The sequence below is a fragment of the Tamandua tetradactyla genome, chromosome 14 (assembly GCF_023851605.1).
Source record: "Tamandua tetradactyla isolate mTamTet1 chromosome 14, mTamTet1.pri, whole genome shotgun sequence".
NCBI lineage: Eukaryota > Metazoa > Chordata > Mammalia > Pilosa > Myrmecophagidae > Tamandua > Tamandua tetradactyla.
Window position 1 is genome coordinate 76,500,189 of NC_135340.1, and position 20,604 is coordinate 76,520,792.

The 20,604-nt window shown below is 33.9% G+C and overlaps 1 protein-coding gene across 6 annotated transcripts in view; it reads right to left on the reverse strand.

Moving 5' to 3' along the window:
- Positions 1-20,604, reverse strand: part of ICE2 (interactor of little elongation complex ELL subunit 2) — a 98,550-nt gene that overhangs the window by 67,536 nt on the left and 10,410 nt on the right. For all 6 annotated transcript variants that reach the window (XM_077128077.1, XM_077128078.1, XM_077128080.1 and 3 more), the window contains 5 exons: positions 20,449-20,568; positions 14,815-14,952; positions 14,155-14,271; positions 13,839-13,998; positions 12,692-12,873 (listed from right to left, as the gene is read on the reverse strand). In XM_077128077.1, coding sequence (XP_076984192.1) covers positions 12,692-12,873; positions 13,839-13,998; positions 14,155-14,271; positions 14,815-14,952; positions 20,449-20,568 — 717 coding nt within the window. The remainder of the gene's footprint in view (positions 1-12,691; positions 12,874-13,838; positions 13,999-14,154; positions 14,272-14,814; positions 14,953-20,448; positions 20,569-20,604) is intronic.

Consider the following 20,604-nt stretch of genomic DNA (forward strand, 5'->3'; position numbering starts at 1 on the left):
ATTGATTACCCTAGAAATAACTATATGCATTCCAGAATATCAAATGCTAATGTTAATTAAAAGCTTTACCCTCTCTTATATAAGAATCCTAATATCCATGATCCCTATTTCCCTCTTCTGACTCAATATGCTATTGTTTTATAGTTTAATAATATATGAACATTTAAACATTTTGAACCTTAATTCATGCTTTATACAGCAAATATTCCTTTTGATTTATCCACTTTTAAAAATATGAAAAATTTCAAACATACATAAGATTAGAAAAAGTACTATATGGCCAATCTTGTTTTTTGTTTTATCTATACCTTACCCTGTCACTCTTCAATTTTAAAGCAAATCCGGACACCCTACTGTTAACCTATGTTTTAGTATATAGCTATACAAGATAAGGAATCTCCTAAAACATAATCCTATCACACCAATGAAAATTAATAATTCTTTAATAATATAAAAATATCCAATGTTAAAATCTCCTAGTCTCACAATGTTTGTTTTTTACTAATTCTTTATTGGAATCAAGATCCATACACTACATTTGGTTATGTCTTTTAATTTTCTTTAGTTTGTTAAATGCTTCACCCCTTCCTCCACGCCACCCACATCCACTGTTTATTTGTCTAAGAAACCAGATCAGCTGTCCTGTAAGATTACCTACATTCTGGATTCTGTTGACTATATTCCTGTGAGGCCCATTATCATATTCTTCTACCCTCTGTATTTCCTATTAATATGATCTAGCAGCTGGCACAGATTCAGGTATGATTTTTTAACCTTAATTTGTTTTATGTAGTACTGTGTATGCCTTGTTGTAATGAGGAGCTTAATGAACTTTGGTTGTCTTTTTTTGCGATACACTTCATTAGTGGGTTCAAGTATTGTCAACCAATCTGCCCATCATGAAATTCCTCATTGGTCTTTATGATTTTACTAGTCGTCAATGATAATTGCCTAGATTCACTACTCCTTTGGAAGCAGCAAAATGGTCATATTCTATCATTACCCTGTAGTAAGTTCATATTTGAAAGGCATGATAAATACTTGTTTTTTTTTCTCTCTTTATCAGTTTCAGAATAAGCTGACGCATTAGAATCCTCCAAGGGTGAATAGCATATTTTTATTCTTTCTTTTCTTTTGAAATATCATTAGGATTCATGGATTTTAACTATTTCAATCTATATATTTCAAGGTCAAACTCTCACATCTTTGGCCAGTGGGAGCGCCTTCAAGTTGGCTCCAGCATCTTTTGATACAATTCCAGTGTTTTTTGATAGTTATCTTGCTTTCTGGCTTGACAAAATGTTCCAGGACCCTCTTGTGCATTTCTTATCACAGATCTGGAATTGACCAAGTATTTAGGGAGCCCTGATTCCTCCTATTGGAAGATGGTATTTAGAAGTCTTAATCTAAGTATTATGCATTTTCACTGTTACTAGGTTACTCAATGCATATAGGCTTTTTTCATGGCTAGAGCTGGGAATTACTCTTTCTCTTCTCTTTCCTTTCCTTTTCTTCCTCTTTCCATTACTTTACTTCCTTCAATCCTTCTTTTTTGAAATAAAAAATTCATCATAAATTTACACAAGTATTTTCCTATAGAATTTTTTTCTTAACTTCTTTGATTTTACATTTGTATCGCTCAGGCTGAAATACTTGGCTCCTAATACAAACATGGCTACTTATTTGCCTTAAAATGCCGTCTAATATGTTCAAAATACAGTATCAATAGCAATACCAATACAATTAGTAAATACAGCTTAAGAATTTTTTGCAGGTCTTTTTGAACTTAAGATATAAACCATTATGGATGTACAACCAAATTACTAAATTTCTAATCCCTTGAAGTAATTCTTTGAGTAGTTAAACCACCAATTTGATATATAGTAGGCTCATGTGGTGAGTTAAGCTTTCATTTGTTTTGTTTTTTTTTTTAATTTTTTTTATTAATCAAAAAAAAGAAAAGAAATTAACACAACATTTAGAAATCATTCCATTCTACAAATGCACTCAGTAATTCTTAGTATCATCACATAGATGTATGATCATCATTTCTTAGTACATTTGCATCGATTTAGGAAAAGAACTAGCAAAACAGCAGAAAGATATAGAATGTTAATATAGAGAAGAGAATTAAAATAATAATACTAATAATATATATATATAAAAAAAGGAAAAAGAAAAAAACAAAAACAAAAGATACAAACACACAAACAAACAAAAAACCATATTTCAGGTGCAGCTTCATTCAGTGTTCCAACCTAGTTACATTACACCTAGGTATTATTGTGCTGTCCATTTTTGAGTTTTTGTATCTAGTCCTGTTGCACAGTCTGTATCCCTTCAGCTCCAATTACCCATTATCTTACCCTGTTTCTAACTCCTGCTGGTCTCTGTTACCAATGATATATTCCAAGCTGATTCTCGAATGTCGGTTCACATCAGTGGGACCTTACAGTATTTGTCCTTTAGTTTTGGGCTAGACTCACTCAGCATAATGTTCTCTAGGTCCATCCATGTTATTACATGCTTCATAAGTTTAGTCTGTCTTAAAGCTGCATAATATTCCATCGTAGGTATACGCCACAGTTTGTTTAGCCACTCGTCTGTTGATGAACATTTTGGCTGTTTCCATCTCTTTGCAATTGTAGATAATGCTGCTATAAACACTGGTGTGCAAATGTCCGTCTGTGTCTTTGCCCTTAAGTCCTTTGAGTAGATACCTAGCAGTGGTATTGCTGGGTCGTAATCCATTCTGCCATTCTATGTCTTTTGATTGGGAAATTCAGTCCATTAACTTTTAGTATTATTACTGTTTGGATAATATTTTCCTCTACCATTTTGGCTTTTGTATTATGTATATCATATCTGATTTTCCTTCTTTCTACACTTTACTCCATACCTCTCTCTTCTGTCTTTTCATATCTGACTCTAGTGCTCCCTTTAGTGTTTCTTGCAGAGTTGGTCTCTTGGTCACAAATTCTCTCAGTGACTTTTTGTCTATAAATGTTTTAATTTCTCCTTCATTTTTGAAGGACAATTTTGCTGGATATAGGAGTCTTGGTTGGCAGTTTTTCTCTTTTAGTAATTTAAATATATCATCCCACTGTCTTCTAGCTTCCATGGTTTCTGCTGAGAAATCTACACATAGTCTTATTGGGTTTCCCTTGTATGTGACAGATTGTTTTTCTCTTGCTGCTTTCAAGATCCTCTCTTTCTCTTTGACCTCTGACATTCTAACTAGTAAGTGTCTTGGAGAACGCCTATTTGGGTCTATACTCTTTGGGGTGCGCTGCACTTCTTGGATCTGCAAATTTAGGTCTTTCATAAGAGTTGGGAAATTTTCAGTGATAATTTCTTCCATTAGTTTTTCTCCTCCTTTTTCCTTCTCTTCTCCTTCTGGGACACCCAGAAATATACAACACGTATATTTGTGCGCTTCATATTGTCATTCAGTTCCCTGATCCCCTGCTCAAGTTTTTCCATTCTTTTCCCTATAGTTTCTGTTTCTTTTTGGAATTCAGATGTTCCATCCTCCAGTTCACTAATTGTAGCTTCTGTTTCTTTAGATCTACCATTGTAGGTATCCATTGTTTTTTCCATTTTTTCTTCTTTGTCCTTCACTCCCATAAGTTCTGTGATTTGTTTTTTCAGATTTTCTATTTCTTCTTTTTGTTCAGCCCATGTCTTCTTCATGTCCTCCCTCAATTTATTGATTTGGTTTTTGAAGAGTTTTTCCATTTCTGTGCGTATATTCAGCATTAGTTGTCTCAGCTCCTGTATCTCATTTGAACTATTGGTTTGTTCCTTTGACTGGGCCATATCTTCAATTTTCCGAGCGTCATCCATTATTTTCTGCTGGTGTCTGGGCATTTGATCAGATTTCCCTGGGTGTGGGACCCAGCTGGTTGAAAGCTTTTTCTGTGAAATCTCTGGGCTCTGTTTTTCTTTTCCTGCCCAGTAGGTGGCGCTCGTGGCGCTCGTCTGTCTGCATGGCAGTCGGCCCGGGAAACCGCACGTGGAGGCGGGGGTCGCTGGCCGCCGCGGCTTGGGAGAGTGCCGGTCCTAATTGCCCAGCTGGCCCGAAACGCCAAGCGTGACGGGAGGGCCCCGCTATCCAATGTTCCCAGTCAGACCGGGGAGCCACGTGTGTGGAGGGGACCCCAGTCGCCAGCCGCCCTGGCCGGGAGAACGCACGCCCCTCGGGTATCTCACCGCAGCGGATTCTCCCTGCCCGTTCAGCTGTTCCAGAATGGGGTACGCTGTCTTTTTGGTCTCTGTCGTGACTCCGGGAGCTGTTTCGTATTGTTTCTGTTTCTTTAGTTGCTTTTCTGGAGGAGGAACTAAGACCCGCGCGTCTTACTAAGCCGCCATCTTCTCCGGAAGTCTCTCATTTTTTTTTTTTTTTTTTTATTTTTTTTTATTTTTTAGAGAGAGGGAGGAAGGGAAGGAAAGACAGAGAGAAGGAAGGAAGGATGGAAGGAAGGAAGGGAGGAAGAAAGGGAAACATCTTTAAACATTTTCTTGTTTTATTGTATTTTGTTTGTTTGTTTGTTTTTTACATGGGCTGGGGCCGGGAATCGAACCGAGGTCCTCCGGCATGGCAGGCAAACACTTTGCCCGCTGAGCCACCGCGGCCCGCCCTCATTTGTTTTTATAAATTTTTAAAATTTGTTTTATAGACATGTAAAACATTTACATGGCTCAAAGGTCAAAACTATTGAACTAAGCTATATGCAGAGAAATCTAGTTGTGATTCCTGTCACTTTTACTTTGTTCCATCTCTTCCCCACAGTTAACACTTTTCCTTAACTTTAGGTTTATTCTTCATTCTGTGGATTTTGCCATTTTTAAATACAAGCAAATATGTGTATTTAGATTTTCCCCTTTTCATAAATAAAAAGTAGCATACTACACGAAATGTTCTCTTTTCTGCTTTTTTTGCTTTATATATCTTTGAGATTGCATCATAGCTGTATATTTAGATCTTCCTCAATCCTTTTAATGCCATAGTGTTCTAGGTCAAGGGGTGAACACGTTAGTTTTTTTTCTTTCATTCAACAAACATTTATTCAATCTCTCCAGAGCTCCTTTTTAAAAAAAGTTTTGAGATACATTCATGGATGATAGTATGGTATAACATACTATCCATCTAAAATACGCAATCAATGGCTTTTAGTGTAATCAGAGTTGTGCATTCATCACCACAACCAATTTTAGAACATTTTCATTACTCCAAAAAGAAAAACCCTATGTCCCTTAGCATTCACCTCTCAATTCCTCCATCCTTCCCCAGCTCTGCATAACCACTAATCTAATTCTTTCTCTATAAATTCATTAACATTTACATTTTATATTAATATAATCATAAAGTATTAATATTTTATGTCTGGTTTCTTAAACTTGGTATAATTTTTCTTAATTACTGTTATTTTTAAATTAGAGTTATAGGTTTACAGAAAGTCATGTAAAAAATATATTCTCATATACCCACTATAGACCGTTTGCATTAGCGTAACTTCATTATAACTGCTGAAAGAATATTAAAATATCACCGTTCACTGTAGTCCACAGCTTACAGTAGGTGTACTTTTTCCTATGTACCACCATATTGTTAATACCTTGCGTTCTAGATTACTAGCTGCCAGAATGAGATATACCAAAAATGGACTGGCTTTTAAAAAAGGGAATTTATTAAGTTGCATGTTTACAATTCTAAGGTCGTGAAAATGTCCCAGTTAAAGCAAGGATATAGAAAAGTCCAATTTAAGGTATCCAGGTTGGATACATTGGTTCAAGAAGGCCGATGATGCTCAGGGTTTCTCTCTCAACTGGAAAGGCACGTGGCAAACATGGCGATGTCTGTTAGCTTTCTCTCCAGGCTTCTTATTTCATGAAGCACCACTTGGGGTGCTTTCCCTCTTCATCTACAAAGGTCTCTGACTGTGTGGGCTCTCTCATTTGCTCCAAAATGTTTCCTTTTTTTAAAGGATTCCAGTAAACTAATCTCAAGCCACACTGGGAATGGGTGGAATCACATCTTCATCTAAACAAAAAGTTAATACCCACAATTGGGTGTACCACATCTCCATGGATACGGTCTAATCAGAAAATTCCAGCCCAAGTCACCGAATAGGGATTAAAAGAAGGTTGCTCCCACAAGATTAGATCAGGATTAAAATATGACCTTTCAAAGGTACATAATCCTTTCAAACCAGAATTTGTGATAGGATTGTATGTTTGTTTTAATTCATGAAAGAATATTCTTATATTTGTACCATTGATCACAGTCCATTGTCCACAACGGATTCACTGTTTAGTCCCGTTTGATCTTCTAACTTTCCTTCTAGTAACATACACAATCCAAAACTTCCCCTTTCAACCCAATTCACCAACATAATTTGGTATTGTTGCTTACACTCACAATAATGTGCGATTATCGCCACTGTACATTTTCAAACATTTACAATTAACCTAAATGGAAATTCTGCACAAAATAAGCATTAGTTTCCCTTTCTCTATTCCCATTCTATCACCTATATTCTAGATTCTGATTCTATGAGCTTGTTTATTATAATTGTTCATATTATATATTTGTCCATTTCTGTCTGGCTTATTTCACTCAACATAATGTCCTCAAGGACCATCCATATAGGTGCATACATCGGGACTTCATTCCTTCTTACAGATGAATAATATTTCATTGTACATTTCTACCACATTTTGCTTATCCACCCATTGCTTGATGGACACTTGGGTTGCTTCCATCTTTAAGCAATTATGAATAATGCCACTGTGAACACTGGTTTCAGTTCTGCTTTCAGTTCTTCTGCATATATATCAAGCAGTGGGATTGCTGGGTATACTTAGCTTTCTGAGGAACCACCAAACTTTATTTCACAGCAACTGAACCATTTTACATCCCCAACAGCAGTGATTAAGTTTTCCTTTTTCTCCGTATCCTCTCCAATACTCGTAGTTTCCTGTTTTTTTAATAGTGGCCATTCTAGTAGGCATGAAATGATATCACAGTGTCGTTTTCATTTGCACTTCCCTAACAAATAGTGACACTGAGCACTTTTTCATGTACTTTTTAGCCATTTGTACTTCTTCCTTGGAAAAATATCTATTCAAGTCTTGTCAACTTTAAAATTGGGTTGCCTCTTTTTGAGTTGTAGGATATCTTTATAAATTCTGGATATTAATCTCTTATTGAATATGGGATTTCCAAATGTTTTCTCCCATTGAGTAGGTTACTTTTTCACTTTCTTGACAAAGTCCTTTGAAGAACAAGTTTTTAATTTTGAGGAGATCCCATGTAGCTGTTTCTTCTTGGGATCAAGAAGCTAAATGTAGCTGTTATTTAACAAGACTTGGTAGCCTTGTTAAATAGCAACTGGCCATAGATGTGTGGGTCTATATCTGAACTCTCAAGTCAATTCCAATCGTTACTATAACTATCTTTCTGCCAGTACCATGCTGTTTTGACTGATACAGCTTTGTAATATGTTTAAAGTCAGGAAGCGTGTGTCCTCCAACTTCTTCTTTTCCAAGATGTCTTTGGCTATTTGGGCCCCCCATCCTTCCAAGTAAGTCTGATAACTGGCTTTTCCATTTCTGCAAAGTAGGCTGTTGTGATTTTGATTGAGTTGCTATTGTAAATGGATTTTTTTCCCTTAATTTCCTCCTCGAAATGCTCATTACTACTGTATAGAAACACTACTGATTTTTTTATCTTGAATTTTGCCACTCTGATGAACTTGCTCAACTCTAGGAGCTTTACTGGACATTTTTCAGGGCTTTCTAAATATAGGATCATGTCATCTTCAAATACAGAAAGTTTTTCTTCTTCCTTTCTAACAGGGATACCTTTTATTTCTCTTTCTTGCCTAACTCCTTTAGCTAGAACTTACAGCACAATGTTCCAGATCTGAAAGGGAAAGTTTTCAGTCTCTCACTGTTGAGTACAATGTTAGCTGTGGGTTTTTCATACATGCCTTTTATCATGTTGAGGAAGTTTCCTTCGATTCCTACCTTTTGAAGTGTTTATATCGTGAAGGCTGATGAATTTTGTCAAATGTCTTTTCTGCATGTACTGAGATGATCATGTCATTTTCCTCCCTTCGATTTGTTAATATGGCATATTGATTTTCTTGTGTTGAACGACCCTTCTACACCTGGGATAAAACCCATTTGATTATGGTGTTTAATTCTTTTAATGGACTCAGTTTACAAGTATTTTGTTGAGGATTTTTACATATATATTCATTAAAGAAATTGGTCTGTAATTTTGTTTTCTTGTAGTATGTTTAGCTGGCTTTGGTGATAGGGTGATGTTGGCTTCATAGAATGAGTTAGATAGTGTTCCTTCCTCTTCGATTTTTTGGAAGAGTTTGAGCAGGATTCTTATTAATTCTTCTTAGAATTAACAGAATTCACCTGTAAAGTCATCTGGTTCTGGGCTTTTCTTTGTTGGGAGGTTTTTTGAAGATTGATTCAATCTCTTTCAATTGGTCTATTTAGGTCTAATATTTCTTCTAGTCAGTGTTGCTAGTTATTTGCTTCTATGAATTTGTCCACTTCATCTTAGTTGTCTAATTTGTTAGCACACAGTTGTTCACAGTATACTCCTATGATCTTTTTTATTTCTCTGGGGTCAGTAGTAATGTTCCCCTCTCATTTCTGTTATTTATTTACACTTCCTTCTATTTCTGCTTTAATCTTTGTTATTTCTTTCTTTCTGCTTGCTTTGGGATTAATTTGCTTTTTTCTAGTTCCTCCTGGTGTGCCAGTAGTCTTTGTTTTAGCTCTTTCTTCTTCTTCTTTTTTTTACATGGGCAGACACCAGGAATCAAACCCAGGTCTCTGGCATGGCAGGTGAGAATTCTGCCTGCTGAGCCACCATGGCCTGCCCTCTTTCATCTTTTTAACATAGGCATTTAGGGAAATAAATTTCCCCCCTTAGCACTGTTTCTGCTACAGTGTATCAGCCTTTGACCTGCTCTTCCCTAGCTGTACAATGCTTCCCTGGGCTCTGGAGTCCCAGGACAGTTGTTTCAGAGTTTCTATACATCTACCAGTTGTTTTTGGTGGAGGAATGAGCACTGCAGCCCCTTACTCTGCCATCTTCCCTGGAAGTTCTCAAAACAGAAAAAAGTTTTTTTTCTGTTTTGAGAAAAAAGTTTTTCCTGTTTTACAGACATGTCTTTGTAGCTTGCCTTCCCTTATTATAGGAATGTTACAGCAACTAAATTCTTTTTTTTTGACCTCTGTAAAGGCTTCCATCAACAAGTCTATTCTGTTTGTCATACTGAAGTGAGATGGGTTTTCCCGCTCCTTTAGGAGAAGGCTCCTAGGTAAGGGATAGGCCAGGATAGCTTTCCTAGCTTCTTGATTCTATGTTCATCTTTCATAATTATCAAAAAACATATACGTATGTATGTTGCTTTGTGTTTATACAAGATCTTTGGTACTTTCTGAAATCTGTTTCCTCTTTCCCTTCCCCACAGTTATGTGAAAGTTTCTCTTTTATTTACCCTTAATGTCCTTATTCCACTCAATTTGGATTTTTATAGCCAGTAATTTCTCTTTAGTGCAGGTCTTTAACTTGGAGAGAACTTTGGCTGGTTAGTTTCTAGAGTTCTTAGGGCCAGGTTATCTCAGTACTTAACCTTATTAAGTACTCCTCCATTCACCTATAAATCACAGCCTAGTCACGTTACGTTCACTTTTGTTTTTCATTCCTTCTTACATTTCACCATCCTCTATCTGGGATTATTTTCCTAAATAATATCCATTAGTGGAGATCTGCTGGTGGCAAACAATTTTTACCTGAAAATATTCATTTTTATTCTTGAAGAATATTTTCACTGATAATAGAATTTTAGTAAGTGGGTTATTTTCTCTGAACCAAAATAGATATTGCTCTACTATCTCCTGGTTTCTGTTGTTGGTGTTGTAAAATCATGTCAGTCTAGCTCTGCTCCCTTTATAGATAATGTACCTTTATTTTTTTTAAAATCCGACTGCTTTCAACATTTTTTTCTTAGTTTCTAAGTATTGGTTCTGTCCCATTAGCTCTCTCATACCAGAACTTCTGAGTCAAACTACACATATGTTAGACATTGTAACCGTATCCTCTATACTTTTTTGCCCTATCTTACATATTTTCATTCCTTTTGTATGTCTGTGCTTCATTATGGACAGTCTTCCAGTTTATTGATTTCTCTTTGGCTTTATCTAATGTGTCAATAACACCAGTTACAGAATTTGTTAATTAAACTTACTGTATTTTTTCATTTTCCAAATTGCTATTTGGTTCTTTTTCAAATATGCTACCTCTTTTTAAAGTTTCAAGTGCCTCTGACATTTTCAAGCAAGGATTTAATTTCCTGTAATGCTGTATAATTAAACATTTGGTTTCCAGCAATCCCCATGTGTCTTTCTTTGGGCACTGTGTTGATGATTCTTGATCACAGTATCTAGTCTTTTCCCACGTCAGTTATATTTAAATGTTTTCTGGATACTGTATTTGCTATTGTAGAAATAATTTGAAGTTCAAAATGACATCTTTAAGAAGTATTTTCATTTGTTTTTTTCACATCGCAATTTTGTTTATTATACTCTATTTTCAGTCACTTTTTATTTATATATGCCAAACATATCTACTTTTAGTTGTTATTATTGTTGATGTTGCCATTGATTTCCATTCCTTTCTCTATGATTTCATCTCCTTGAGAGATAATTTTATTGCTCTTTGAAGAAATCACTTTAGAATTTTGTCACAGGCAAAATAACGGCTACCCAAAGTTATGTCCACATACCAGACTCCAGAACTTGTGAATTGTTTTAAGGTAAAGAGAAATTAAGTTTGCAGATGAAATTGATGTTGCTAATCAACTGACCACATACAAGAATTATACAGATCATCCTGGATAATGTGGGTGATCTGAATGTAATCATACAGGTCCTTAAAAGTGGAAATAGGAGGCTTGTACTAGTTGTCTGGAGATATTAGCAACTCAAGAGCATTCTAATCCCAGTTCAGAGCCTGAAAACACAGGTTACAATCTATGAGAAAACTGACTTACTTCTGGTTCCCCTCATTTCTGGGGTGTAGCCCAGCAGGATCCAGGCCCTTGGTAGGAAACTAATTCTGACTTTTGTCTCTCCAGTCCTGCGCTGCTGCCAAAAGCACAGGTTCATCTTCTTAGGTGCCTCTCCAAAACTGGCAAATATTATCCAGGGCAAAAATGAACCCAAGGATTTACCTCCCCGGATTCCTATCTTCCCTAGGATTTCAGCCCTGTAATTCTTTTTTTCTCTTGTTAGCTCTTTGATGCTTTTAGGAAAGAAAGTTCTGTATTTTTTCCAGTTATTTTAAGTTGTCCTCAGTAATGAGGGAGATCCAAATTATCTAGGCTGCCATTAACGAAAGAAGTCAGTCACTCTTTTATCATCCTTCTTATGTCTTGTTTCTTCAAGGCACCTGTTACTTCCTGACATTTATCTCACACCAATATAATTTATAAGTAGATTAAAAATCAAAACATACAAGAAGAAACATTTTTTAAAAGTTGGAAGTGCTTTACAGCTTTATGACATACTCATTATTAAAATATTAAAGAGCAAATAGCCAAGAGAACATAAACAGAAAGACAACAGGCTAATATCCTTAAAATAGTATTAGTTCTTAAGTATAAATAAGACAAACATTTTTATATTTTACTAATTCTGGGTTTGCTCCCTTACTTTATTCAAGTCTCTGTTCATATTTCCTATTCTCTGCAAGGTCTTCTTGATGATTTAAAATAGCACTATCCCCACTCATCTTTCTATTTCTCCTTAGCCCATTTTATTATTCTTCATTGCATATATAACTCTGTGGTTTCTTGCAATTGTTTTAATAATTATGTGCACCATTCCCCATTAACATAAACGCTAAAAGAAAAGAGATTTTGTTCTTATTTATCGCTGTATCCTCAGGGTCTAGAATATTACCTGTTTGATAAACATTTGTATAATGATTGCATAAAATTTTTTGCAAACAATGTCTTATTTTAATAATTATGGAAAAATACCTAAAACCCCACGAAATAATAAAAACTAATATTTATGGAGTGCCAATCACTGCTTGAACTGCTTTATGTGTATTAACTTATCTAATCCCCGTACAATCCTGAATTAGGTACAATTATGATATCCATTTTATAGATGAGCAAACTAGACACAGAGAAGTTTTATAACTTGCTCAATATTACATTGCTGAATGTAATACTGCACCAACTGAACTCATTTGTTCCTTTTACACCTAAAAACTCTTGAATATGAAGGAGACCAATTACATGAAACTTTAAATTAACCACCACCATGGTTACCAACACTATCACTGACCGTGGTCTTAGTACATATATGCTAAAAACTATACTCGGCATTTTACATATAACAGCAAATTTATTCCTTACAACAAACTTGTGAAGTAGGTACTATCATCTTTATTTTATAAAGGAGAAAACTGAAGCTTAAGGAGTTCAGGTTTGCTGCCTAAAGTCTGCCTAAGCTTGTGTTCAATAATAAGTTTGACTCCAAGGCCTGTATTTTTAACTACTAGGGTTAGAGACTTGCAATAAAACTTTATGCTTCAAAAGAATAAACAAGCACACTACCCTAGGGAAAAAAAGAAAGCATTACATACATCCATCTCAGAAACATATTCTTCAGGCTTGTCCATAAATACTGCAGAGACGGGAACAGACGAGCTTTTGGACATCATAAATTTTAATGGAACTTCATGGAAGATTTGATTTCTCTCTCTCATTGTCATTTTTTTTTTAGGAAGTGGTGAATTAATATAAATTACTTTAACTGGCTTTGACCCTTAAAACAAAAACAGTAAAAAAAGGGTCGATTAGTTTCTAGTAATAATATTAAAAAAACAAAAAGAAAAAGCAGAATGCATGACAGAAGGATCACTAAACACAGAGACATAGACAGGAGAATGGGAGAATATGTTTCATATATTTGCCTTGAACTAGAAGATCTTTAAAGTCTTTTAGAGATCTAAGGGCAAAAGAATATGATTGGCAAGAGAAATATATTCTCTAACATAATTTTTTAAAAACCACCTGTTTTTACTATTATACATATATTATCATTATTATCCACCTCTTACAAATGGGTTATATTTTCAAAAAGTGATGAAATTTTTACCACAGAGAATATATTACATTAACTCTATAGATAGTTTTGCTTCACTACACATATTCTTTCATTTGCTATAATTATGTTGTTATATATAACAGTATTAATTCTAGAAGGTATGAAAAAAATTATTAACTATGAACCAAAACAGTAAGAGTGGAATCAGTTGTTGTATAGAGGAATTTCTATGCAAATGTTAGTTTTACTGTCAAAAGATAGACTATTGCACTGTTTATATGTATAGATCTACTTTAATTCTGAATTCCAGTAACAGCCAAGTAAGTCCTAGAAACTCACCCATTTTGGGTTATCAAGTAAAGCACTGAATTCCTTTTATTTCAGTGAAAAGACAGAAGAATCCCACTATCATTTCAGGGATTTCTAGCCACCTCAGTCCATAATTACTTCACCAACTATTCTTCACTTCCCAACATGATCAGAGATACTGTAGACCTAATAATTCAATTATGAGTGCCACTTCTATAAATGAAAAAGTTTCACTGAGCACAAATGTCAAATTAATATCCTCCTTAAATCCAGACTTTTCATTTTTGTGCTTGACAACTACATGTTTAGGCAGCTGAAACGGAACCATCCCAACCTCTTCTTGAAAGCATTACTTGACTTGGCAAACCACAAACCTGTAACAGGTATTACTTGAATACACACTGGAATTTCCCATTGTTCCTTGTAGTTTGGTCCATGATTATTTAATAAGGTAAATAATGATTGACTAGTTAGAGCTATCTGAGGTTGATATCTTGAAACAAGCTTCTCTGCATTTGGATCTTTACTAATATCCTGAAAAACAACACATAGCTTGTTACTTTATTATGAATTATTAATGAACAGAAGGAAAAGCTTGCAAAGGGGATTTTAGAATAATCAAGTTATATGTACTTTGTGAGGTACAGAAGTTGACTTGGAAAATCGAAAGATTTCCACCTTGTTACTTACATCATGCATAGCCGCAGCTATTTGTTCTGGTGTTTCAGTGGTAGATATGCTATCTTTTGAGAGCTGCACCTTTGCAGGCATTGAGGGAAAAACTGTTTTCACATATTGTACATTGCCCTAAAGGAGAAAAGAAAAATGTTTTATTGTGAAAATGTTAATGTAACTTTTTTTCCTAAGGAAAGTATCTTTTCATTATTTGAAATTCTTAACTTGAAATTCTTCACTCTAATAAATGCAAATGTCAAATTTATAGTCTCCTCAAACCCAGACTTTCATATTTTTCTTGACAACCTCCACACATTTTGTTGTTTTTTTTAAAAAAAAAGGTTCAAGAAAAGGATGTCTGGGTACTTTCTTTGCCATTTTAAAATTTACCTCTTGTTTTATGAAGTACAGATCATAATAGGGTAGAGTAGTAATTCTAAAATAGCCTATCCATATATACTTATTTCTTACAGATTACAAACAGAATCCTTTAAAAGAAAAAGGCTTTTCTGCTTGTATTCTATTCAGGAATATTAAGGATGATGGAAACTAAGAACAGAAAATCTTAGTTACAGCTCATTATTGTTTAAGATTTATTTTAAAACACAGTATCTACATAATACAGAAGGTATTTCAGACAAAAATAAATGTATAATTTCATATGGTAAACCTTACCAATGCAAGAAGAGTTTTTTCTAACTTTAATCCCATTTCTGTTCTAAATGGGAAGAATCCCATTAAGCTAGAGACTTCATGGAGAGTATAGAATTCTGGATATTTTTTCACTTGTTCAATGCAAGCTGTTAAAATTTGCTAGGAAATAAAAATTAAGAAAAGTTCACTTGCATTATACAGCTCTAAAAATGCAACAAAATATTTTAGTTACATGTACTTATATATTATTCATTTGAAAAATTATCATTTCTTTAATCTAGCCAACTAACAATTAGGCATACTGTATATTTCTTTATTTGATTTATTTTTCATAACAATTTCTTTTTAACCTAATTGCTTAAAATACTAATACTTAATAACACTAAAATTAGCAATCCTATTAAATTTTAAAATTATAAAGAGAAAACACTGTATTTTCTATTTTATTTAAAAACATGTCAAAGAGGGCAAGTAACATGAAAATTTCAACACATTTTACTGCTATAAAGTTACATGAATGATTAGCAATAAATAATATCCTAAAAAGATTCCCAAACACAATGAATTAATGAAGTAATCATTTTATAGGTTAAACAACATAAAAAATAAATGAAACATATTAATTCAAATGATTATTTAGTATTTTCTTCCTCTCCAAACTGTTTTCAAAATATTAATGTCATACTAGAAGACGTAATCAGGAAGGAAATAAAATTCATAGCTTTACCCAAGAAGAATAGAAGTCACTTACTTAAGAGAAGCATAGCAGTTTGGGAGGGTGGGATTATAATTAAAATACATATATTATCTTCTAAGATATTATTTTTTTATTCTGTCAATGAGCCCTCTGAACCTTCAGGAATGTATTTTATATTACAAAAGTCCTTGGCAATAAACATATCTTTGTAAGAGAGCTATACCCCCCTCACTCCAGACATTGGTAAAATGTGTAAAGTTACAAATAAATAACTTTACTCCAGTTTATTTTTTCATCCATAGTTTCATACAACCTTCTTCTCTTCCCTAACCCTTATCCTCTGCTATCTTTCACAAACCGCCCCCTACCTCCTCCATCTACTCTTTTCCAAGTCTATCTTGATATTTAGTTCAGGATCTCACTTACAATTATAGTGCAAAGATGCCTGTGGGCTAATTTGAAAAAGCTGTTTATAGTAACTACGGTCAACTTCAAATTTATATCTGCATAATCTCTTTGCTCCTTATTTACAAGGTTAGTTAATTTTCATGCTTAACTCTCTCCTCCTACGGCAGTCATTATAAGAATTTAAGCATGCAAAGGAGAGCTCAAACATAGGACACAGACTATTTTGGTTGGGTATTTATTTTTTTTTATAATAATACTATAGTTTATTGTAGAAAGTAAGTACAGAATTTTGGACAGAAAGGAAGATATACAACAAATAACTAATAATTTTTCTCTATTTACTTTCAGTCTTTTTTTAAATATATGTTTTATTTGTTTATTTGACATAGTTGGAATTTTCTAAGTTTGTAAAATTACATTGGAATCACTTCATAAATACTATTTCTGAGGATGGCAAAATATTTAAGTGAATACTTAAATATTTACGTAGCCATTTACTTATCTTTGAACATTAAGTTTATTTTTAATGCTTTGCTATTATTAACTATGCCCCTGTTAATTTCTCTATTACATATTTTTCTATGTTAGCACAAATTTGCTGAATTGGAATTAATAGGGCAGATAGAAGAATATTTATAGAAGATAATATATTGCTAAATTGCAACTCCTAGCAATATATGAAAATGATATTCACATTGCTTATCATGGATTTCATTGTTTTAAAAATATTTGCTAATTATTTAAAAATATTTACTTGCTAATACAGTATATCTATCTCTGTCTATAGTTATAAATACATAAAGTCATTTTATGTAGCATTTTTTACATTTTATATGATGTTGGATAGGTTAGGTATTTTTTGAGACATATTTCTTGGTTTAAACTGTCCTGGATGTTAAAGCGCATTTAAATGAATTATACTTGATTTAGTAATTATGGCAAGGAAAAAGAGTCAAATGAAACTCTAAGACAGTGTTAGACCTGTCAAACAAAATCTATTTTTCTTCAAAAAACATGAACTATAAACACAGGGGATTTAGAGATTCAGGTTCTTTCCCATCATTCAGCTCCTTGAAGGCTATTTACTACTCACTTAAAAATACAAAAAAAGCATATGCAGGTACACAACAACTCAAATCAACAACAAAGAAAGCTGAAAATGACTGTGCTCCCAAAATTTTATGTGGGGCGAGAAAGAAAAAATATGGGCACTATCAAACATGTTTTGAAACTTAAATATTTAGGAGACGCTACTTCTGACATTACAGTAGGGTGCATACTTTGAAGGGCCTTCCCATTTCATATAAAACTAGATCCCTGATAAACATACCTTACAATTTTTAGGTATTGCTGGCTTTAGCAAAAGCAAGGAGAATCTGTAAGGACCATAAATAAACCAAGGCACCAAAAAAAAGAGTAAGCGAAAACAGGAGAAGTGAACAGTTTGAAAATCCATGAAAGATAAAGGTAACCTGAGGGCAAATAGCTCAGCCAGTTCTAAGATCGAGTGGGGAGCTGAACATGAGACTCCTACATTTAAACCTGGTACCCTTACAGGAACTAAGTGGTTGAGAATCAGTAATGACGTGGTTACTAGCAGAAGCATACCCAATTGAGGGACTCAGCATTGTCACAGATTAAGTTCAAGAAAATATAAACTCACACATACATGCAATTATCAAGTATACAAGAAACAGACATGTGAGTGAGGACTGGAAGAAACAGCAAACAAATACAGAAGACTTCATTTGGGGGAATTATAAAATATAGCATTGTAAAACAACTTTATACATGAACTGCTTAAAAAAATAAAAGACGGAAACAAAAATTTAGCCAAGAACAAGACATTATTAAAAAAAAAATGGCAAGGGAGTTTATACAAGATTAGACACAGGTAAAGACAGAAATAATGAACTGGAAGACAGATTTTTAAAATGTAGCTTGTAGTCACTAAAGAGATGGAAAATATGAAAGACAGGTTAATGAACACAGGGGAACCCTGTAAATTAAAAGATACTTTTATCAAATAAAAGAATTTGCAACATATAAAACCCATACAGTTTTTGTATTTATTTAGAACACACAAAGAACTCCCACATACCACTAAGGAAAGGATAAATTCAGTAGAATTAATCCAGTTGAACAGTCAACTCAAGAGGAGATTTAAATCTTCAAAAAGCATATGAAAAGGTGCTCAACCTCATTTTCACCACATCCTCTACAATGACTTAAAACTGAAGCAACTATAAGTATCAATTGTTGAGGATGTAGAACAACAGAACTCTCAGACACTGCTGGTTGGAGTGTAAATTGGTATAACCACTTCAGAAAACATTATCTACTAAAATTAAAGATATGTACACTCTACGATCCAAGAATTCCACTCCAAGGTATATTGCCTAACAGAGATGTATACACATGTGAACCAAGAGATATAAGAATTTTCACAGGACTGCTTAGAATAGCTCCAAACTGGAAACAACTCAAATGGTGAGCAACAGAATAAACTGTAGTTTATTCATGTAATGAAATGTACAGAAATGAAAATAAATTAACTACAACTACATACAACAGGTAAAATTTCACAAATGTAATGCTGAGTGAAAGAAAGAAGATACAAAAGAATTCTGTTCAATAAAATCCAAAACCAGGCCAAGAAAGGTAGAAGAACAACCAAAAAGATGGAAATTATCACCAAAAAAATCGAGATAGTGATTATCTATTCAGGGAGGGAAAATATTATCTGGGAGGGTACATAGGAAGTTTTTGGGCTGCTGATAATGTTTTTTTACTCCTAGACTTGGATAGAACTTATGTAATTGTTCACATTACAAATTATTTGGTAATGCTATATATATATTTTTTCCAGGTACTTTTCAATATGTAAACTACATTTCATGATATAAAATTTAAAAATAGTAAAAAAAATTTAGAAAATATCAATGAGTCTTTTTGAGAGAGAGTTTAAAACAAACAGAAAATGTTGCTGCCAACTCAATGTGGCTAAAAAATAAGGCAATGTTTACTGTTTGCTACCTAATATATGTTGCAAATAAACTTTCGTATTCATTCAACAAGTATTTACGTTGAGTGCTAGGATACTTACCATGTGCCAGACACTATTCTAGGCAATGGGAATACAGAAGTGAACAAAACAGACTTACATTCACGTGTGCGGAGAAAGACAATGAACACCAATAAAACAGAATAAAGGGAACAATGAGGGTAATACTATTTTCTATAGAGTAATCAGGCATGTCCTCATTGATAGGCGACATCTGAACAAAAAGAGACCTAAAGGAATGAAGGCACTGATCCATGCAGATATCTGGGGGAAAAGCTTTCCAAGAAGACGGGAACAGCAAATGTCTCATTGCAGGATGATGCCTGGAGTATTCAAGAAACAACAAAAAAGGCCAGGCAAGTAGGCTGGAGGGGAACAACCAAGAGGGAGATTGGTAGAGGATGAAGCCAAGGTAATGGAGTAAGGCACAGTTCATGTAGAGCATTGTAGAAATTTGCAAAAGCTTTTCTGAGATGAGAAGCCATTTCATAGCAAAGAAATGAAGGATATGATTCATATTTTTCAAAACCTCACTCTGGTTCTCTCAGAGGCACTATTAAAATAGGAAAAATATAACATTCCTTTTGAGTATATCACAACTAGTTTCAGAAAAAATAAAAATAAAAATTCTTCCTTTTAGGCTTTCCTATTCTTCTGGTACATATTAATAACTGAATCCTAATTTTAAAAGGCTTTGTTTGTTTTTTAAACAGTAAAACAAATGCCTCCTCCACCATACTTTATTTATAATGACCAGTTTTAAAGGCTTAAAAATTCAGACTGGTACTAACTAGTGTTTGTAGATATACTCTATCACAAAAATATATCTTAGTAGTTATTATTTAAGTAGTAGGCTCTACATTTCTCCCAGACTCACGGAATGAATACAGGTTACAAGGCAGAGTAATTTACATGCTTGGCTAATAAATATGCATAAATAACTTAAGTGTCAAAAAATAAACTCACTGGTAAAATTTATCATTTGGTGGTTGATGACTATGAAGATAATGAATAGAGGTTTACGTGATTCAGTTCTAAAGAATGATTCAGATTTTTAAGAACCACAATAAGTCCTCCAATATCACAAGGGATATCAGTGAATCAGATAAAATCATCCATGCGACTAAAATATAACTTTCAGATACAACAGTTGGGTCATTGAAAAAAACCCACCACATTAAGAAAGTAGTATAGTAAGTGATTTTAAGGTATTACTATTTATTTTATTTAAATACATGATAAATAAAAGACCTACATATAATTTGGTTAGTAAATTAATAATATTGATATCATTTCCATATGCTTTTTTTTCTCAGCATGGGCAGGCTCCGAGAATCGAACCCAGGCCTCCGGCTTGAGAAGTAAGAATTCTTGCCACTAAACCGCCACTGCACCACCCTCCATGCTTCTGATAGGATCATCACACATTTTAGAATAATACTATTGCCTACTACTTGGCAGTTTGTGGAAATGTGATTGTTTTTACCTCTGTGAAGAGGCGAGCATCATCAGAAAGCATATTATAATCCTGTGCACATTTCTTTGCAGAATTCTGCAAGAACTTTAGGAACTCAGTAACTTCTTCATCCACGTGTTTTTTCATATCCTGATTAGAAAAATGACACATCTTGGAATAAAAATT